Source organism: Otolemur garnettii, unplaced genomic scaffold, assembly GCF_000181295.1.
Source record: "Otolemur garnettii isolate 467f Iridium unplaced genomic scaffold, OtoGar3 scaffold00026, whole genome shotgun sequence".
NCBI lineage: Eukaryota > Metazoa > Chordata > Mammalia > Primates > Galagidae > Otolemur > Otolemur garnettii.
The window spans coordinates 11,918,730-11,924,729 of NW_003852421.1; the positions used below are offsets into that span (position 1 = coordinate 11,918,730).

Genomic DNA, 6,000 nt, shown 5'->3' on the forward strand with positions numbered 1-6,000 from the left:
CCTTTGTTGGCCTCCCAAAGTGCTACGATTACAGAAATAAACTGCTGCCTGGCTCGAAGTTGTTGATAATGCAAATCCTTAGGCTCCACACCAGACCTACACGACCAGAAACTAGGGGGTGGGGCCCAGGGGCTCAGGGGCCCAGGTCTCAACAGCCTTCCAGGGAACTATGAGGCTGCTCAAGTTTGAGAACCATTGGCCTAAAGCAACTTTTATGAATGTGTATGGGGAGATGTATTATGGAAATGTTTTTAATAAAAAAGAAAACTGGAAACAGACACCTATCAACACAATGATGAATAAGTCATACCCTATTTATTCAATGGAAATATATTCAGGAATGGAAATCAAGTCAGAGCTGAACGTATCAGTATGGATGATTATCAACATACACTCACCCACAGGTGCGCTTTTGCCTTCTAATGTCCTTGTTCATTTTATCATTAGCCCAAACATCACCCCATACACTTCCCAACTCTCAGGTCCATCCTGGAACAGCCCAAAGCTGAGCACAGGGCCTGAACTCCCAGCTCGGAAGAGTTCCACAGGAAGCTGAAATCTACTTGTTGGAATATAGAGCAGGAAGCACAAGTACTGACTAGGCAAATATCTCCACGGTGAAATATTAGTAACTGCATTGTCAGGATACCCTGACACTTGGCAGTAAAATGAAAGTAATAAAAGTGCTTTTCTTATTGGAAGGCCACGGCAGGTGGATTGCCTGAGCTCATGGGTTCAAGACCAGCCTGAGCCAGAGCAAGACTTATCTCTAAAAATAGCAGGGCATTGTGGCAGGCACCTGTAGTCTCAGCTACTTGGGAAGCAGAGGCCGAAGAATCACTTGAACCCAGGAGTCCGAGGTTGCTGTGAGCTACGACATGACAGCACTCTACTAAGGATGACAAAGTGAGACTTTGTCTCAAAACAAACAAACAAACAAAAAAACGGGAATCATGTCAGATGGAAGGTCTCCAGAAGTACCTAATTAGATCCCGACAGCACACAGAACTCTGTGGCTCATGCCCTCTGGCCCTGCCTTCAGCCCTCCTCATGCCTCCCAGGCTCCCTGCTCTGTGGGGTCACCCACTCTTACCACTATCCAATAGGCACAGATATCCTTTCACTCTGATAATTTTCTGGATAAAACTTTCCATGGCCTTGTGATAATTAAAAAATGATGCTTTTGAAAGTAAGAAAAATTCCAACTGCTATTTCTGATTTAGTGGGATGAGTCCAAAATATCACGTTCACTGTAGAGAATTTTTATTTTGATTGATTCTTCTAAATTAAACTTCCCCATATTAATCCTTGGAGATGAAGATGCCTCCTTAAGAAAGGGCAGCATGACTTGTCAGGCTGGGGCATCTAAAGATGGCTCTGCACAGCCCTGTGGAGAGATGCCTGATTACTGCATGTGGATGTCTTTTCAGCACTAGCTCCAATTTTGTTCTTCAATGCTTTCAAAGCCATCTACATTAGCAACATGTGCCTGACTCCATTTTTTTACCTTAAAAAAAAAGAGCCTGATACTTTCCTGAAACTGAAAGAAAATTATTCTTGAGATACTTAAAACCATGAAAATATCACTGACCTCTATCTGGCAAGGATTTACTGAGGGCATTCTCTTTCGCAGCTATGGAGGCTCCTGCAGTAAGAGCCCAGTCCCTATCAATAGAAACAGCACCTCAGAACGGGGCCCACTCCTCCACCTCACCCTGCACGCAGTGTCTGTTCAGGGTCTCCCTGAGACAGTTGGGAGCTTCATATATTTTTTTTTTTTTTAGAGACGGCGTCTCACTTTGTCACCCTTGGTAGAGTGCTGTTGTGTCACAGCTCACAGCAACCTCTAGCTCTTCGGCTTAGGTGATTCTCTTGCCTCAGCCTCCCGAGTAGCTGGGACTACAGGTGCCTGCCACAATGCCTGGCTATTTTTGGTTGCAGTTTGGCCGGGGCCGGGTTCGAACCCGCCACCCTTGGTATATGGGGCCGGCACCCTACTCACTGAGCCACAGGCGCTGCCTGAGGGAGCTTCTTAAGGGGCACTTTCGTTTCCTCTTTTCGCTTCCCTGGAGCCTAAAAGAGCAGCACACCAGCAGGCGCTAAACCGAGCAATGCTGGAGTCAGACTGCTTAGCAGCCAGCCTGTCTATGACTGTGCTTGTCATTGCGTGTCCTGCTGACATGAGACACTGCTGCAACCCCAACATGGAGAGGGGGCCTTTGAGAGATAATCAAGATTAAATAAGGTCATGGCCCCATGATGAGATGAGCCCTCCTAGAGACACCAAAGAGCTTCTCCCGCTGCCCCCCGACCCCCTGCAGCCTTGCGCGCACCCAGGGAGAAGGCAGCTGTCTCTGAGAAAGCCCTTACCAGAAGCCCACCAGGCTGACACCCTGATTCTCAGACCTCAGGCCTCTAGAACCTCTGTCAAAGTCAACCAGTCTCTGTGCTTTGTTATGGCAGCCCGAAGTGAGAGTGTCCATCTCAGCTCCTGCCCATGACAGGACAAAAATCCCTGAGGCAAACCCTCTTCCTCCGGAGCCTGGATACTGCACGACTCTGAGGAACCCCAGTCTGACCTTTCTAGATGAGCACAGACTCTGAATCAATGGGGTATGGAAAGGAGAAGGCCGACTCCGTAGATAAAGCTGTTACACTTCACATCTGCACTATCTGCCGGAAGACAAAGAAGCTTTATTCGCGTCATTGATTATCCGCATCCGCCAGTACGTTCGGAGGCATTCAGATATACTGCTATTAATCTTTTTTGTACATTATTTTCTTTCCTCATGCTTCGATTTCTTTAACCTCTCCTGGGAGAGGACACAGAATTGGATGACAAGGAAGTAACAGAGCTAAGCTGGGTGGACGGGATGGGAATGCAGGTAGAGAGAACAAGAAAGGCCAGAGCCAGGGAAGGATGAAGGCTGAAGGCTGAGTACCAACAGGCTTGGGGGCTGAGGAGGTGTCTGGGAGGTAGTGAGACTCCTTGGACAAGGCTCTATACTTCCTGGGGCAACGGGAGAGGCTAGGTTCTGCCCACGTTAGCTCAGCACCGGGGGAGGGAGAATTTCACTGTCCCTTCTGAGGTGCCCAGTTCTTCTGAAGCAAAGGCTAGAGGAAGGAGTCCAGAGTCTTGATTTCTTCCCTAATCAGTCTATTCCTTACAGCATATTTAGAGAGGTAGAGATTCTAAATCACTGAGAATTAATTAAATTATTTTCCAAACAAGTCCAAGACACAGTAAGTGTATTCTTTATTTTTACTTTTATTTCTTTTTGAGACCAAGTCTCACTCTATTGCCCCAGGCTAGAGTGCCCTGGCATCCTAGCTCACAGCAGCCTCAAACCCCTAGGCTCAAGAGATCCTCTTGTCTCAGCCTCCCTAGTAGTGGGGACTACAGATGCCCACTACAATGCCTGGCCAGTTTTAAGTAGGGACAGGTGTCGCTGTGGCTCAGGCTGGTCTCAAACTCCTGAGCTCAAGCCATCCTCCGGCCTCAGCCTTCCAGAGTGCTAAGATTACAGGTGTGAGCCACTGTGCCCAGCCTTTTACTTATTTTATTTTAGAGACAGAGGCTTACTCTGTTGCCTTCAGTAGAATGCTGTGGTGTCACAGCTCACAGCAATCTCTAACTCTTGGGCTTAAGCAATTTTCTTGCCTCAACTTCCCAAGAAGCTGGGACTATAGGTGCCCACCACAAAGCCTGGCTATTTTTGTTGCAGCTGCCACTGTAGTTTTAGCTGGCCGGGGCTGGATTCAAACCCGCCACCCTCAGCATATGGGGCTAGCACCCTACCCACTGAGCCACAGGTGCTACCCAGATCAATATAATTTAAGTGTGCTGTGGAAGTTTAACTATAGAAGTGTGCCATGAGATAAAAAAGGTTGAAAAATACTGATCTAAATTAAATGTTCAAGTAGTAAAGCAGGTTAAACACATAAGGATGTATCATGACAACGAAGACACAGCCTTTAAAACATACCCTTTCAAAGAATTTTTAATAATGAGAAAGAGCCCTATACAATAGTAAGAATAGTTAGATACAAAGCGATCCAACAGCCTTGGCCTCCCAGAGTGCTGGGATTACAGGCGTGAGCCACCATGCCCAACCTCTTTTACTTTAAAAAAAAAATTCCCAAATTTCCAAAAAAAAAAATTGTGTGTAACCTCTAAAAGTATTTAAAAAAAAAAAAAAAGCCTAGATCAGCATCCCTCAACCTTTCTGGCAGGGAAGACAATTTTTCCACAAATAAGGGGATGATGGGACAGGAGGCAGAGCTTAGGCGGTGATGCTGTGCAGCCCAGTTCTAATAGGCCACACACTAGTACGGGTCTGCAGCCCTGGGGTTGGGACCACAGCCCTGTGTTGACAGGAAAGCAAAACAAGGGCAAGGCAGAGAGGGACTGATGCATCCCCTTACACTGCCGGGCTCCACCAATGAAACGGGACTCCTGAGACTTCACCCCACAAGCTCTCTGTGGGGAGGCCCCTGCCCAGTACCACCCCCCACACTGGGCGAGTCCCTGCTGCTAGCAGCCCTGCCCCAGCTCACCTCGCCTCTCAGCAATCTGCAGGTACCCTGTGGACAGGTACTGCTCCATGTCCTGCTGGAAGGCCTCCTCAAAGAACTTCTGCCGCTCCTTCAGCTTCATCTGCTGTGTGTGCTCCATCTCCAGGACCTTCTGGGTATGCTCTGCGTCGAGTTCAGCTGAGGAAACAGTACCTGGAGTTAGGGTCTGCAAAGGGACGGAGATAGGAAATGGGCAGCAACAGCGGCTCACATCCACCCTGCACGCAGACAGTGTTGTATGGCTTTGACAGACTTGCCAGGCTATTGTTCCAGCTGCACATACAATGGTGTGCTCCCCCCACCCAACCGCAAATCTGCGCTCCCTGTGCAGTCAGACCCTTTGTCCCACACCTCCACAGGAATGACCTTCCCACACACATCCATCATTCACCAATGGCAAACAGCTGTTCACCCGGCAGGACCAGCTTCTCAGTCCCTAATCTAACTCAAGTGCTCCATCCTGATGCTACCACGTCCCTGTGTGTGAACTTGTGTAGGTAACTGGTAAGTTACAGCACCACAGCTAAAGACTTGGGGTTCCTGCAGTACTGTGATTGTATATTATTCATTTTAAACCCTGTCACCCAGCTCAGAGCATGGCATACAGTAAGCACCCAAGAAATGTTTGAGGCCAGTGAGGCAGCTCACAACTGTAATCCTAGCACTCCGGGAGGCTGATTTGAGACCAGCCTGAGCAAGAGTTGAGACTCACTACTAAAAACAGAAAAATCAGCCAGGTGTTGTGGCGGATGCCTGCAGTCCCAGCTACTCAGGAAGCTAAAGCAAGAAGATCCCTTGAGCCCAAAAGTCTGAGGTTATGGTGAGCTACGACGCCACAGCTCTCTACCCAGGGCAACAGAGTGAGACTCTGTCTTAAAGAAAAAAAAAAAAAGAAAGAAAGAAAAGAAATGTTTGTTAAGGATGTGTAATAGAATATTATTCAGCCTTTAAAAGGAAGGAAACGCTGTCACATGATACAACAGGGATGAATCTTGAGGACATTATGCTAAAGGAAATACATCAGTCACAAAAGAGAACTACTGCGTGATCCACTCATAGGAGGTCCCTGAGGCAGTCAAATTCAGAGACAGAGCAGAGCGGTGGTTGCCAGGGGCTGGAAGGAAGGGGCAGGAGGAGTCCTTGTTTAGTGAGACTAGAGCAGGCGTCCTCAGACTAAGGCCCGCGGGCCACATGCAGCCCGCCTAGGATATTTATCTGGCCCGCTGGGGGTTTTTGCCGCTGCCGCCTGTCCTGCTTAGCAGCCAACTCCTCCCAGGGCCCGCAGTCCGGCCCTGCAACGGTCTGAGGGACAGTGAACTGGCCCCCTGTTTAAATGTTTGAGGACCCACGGACTAGAGTTTCAGCTTTAAAAGACGAAAAGAGTGGCTCGGCGCCTATAGCTCAACCGGCTAAGGCGCCAGCCAC

At 48.5% G+C, this 6,000-nt stretch overlaps 1 protein-coding gene across 3 annotated transcripts in view; it reads right to left on the reverse strand.

The window, feature by feature from the left end:
- DTNBP1 (dystrobrevin binding protein 1) overlaps positions 1-6,000 on the reverse strand; it is a 136,437-nt gene that overhangs the window by 7,407 nt on the left and 123,030 nt on the right. For all 3 annotated transcript variants that reach the window (XM_003788318.3, XM_023512328.1, XM_023512329.1), the window contains one exon: positions 4,558-4,713. In XM_003788318.3, the coding sequence (XP_003788366.1) occupies positions 4,558-4,713 (156 nt within the window). The remainder of the gene's footprint in view (positions 1-4,557; positions 4,714-6,000) is intronic.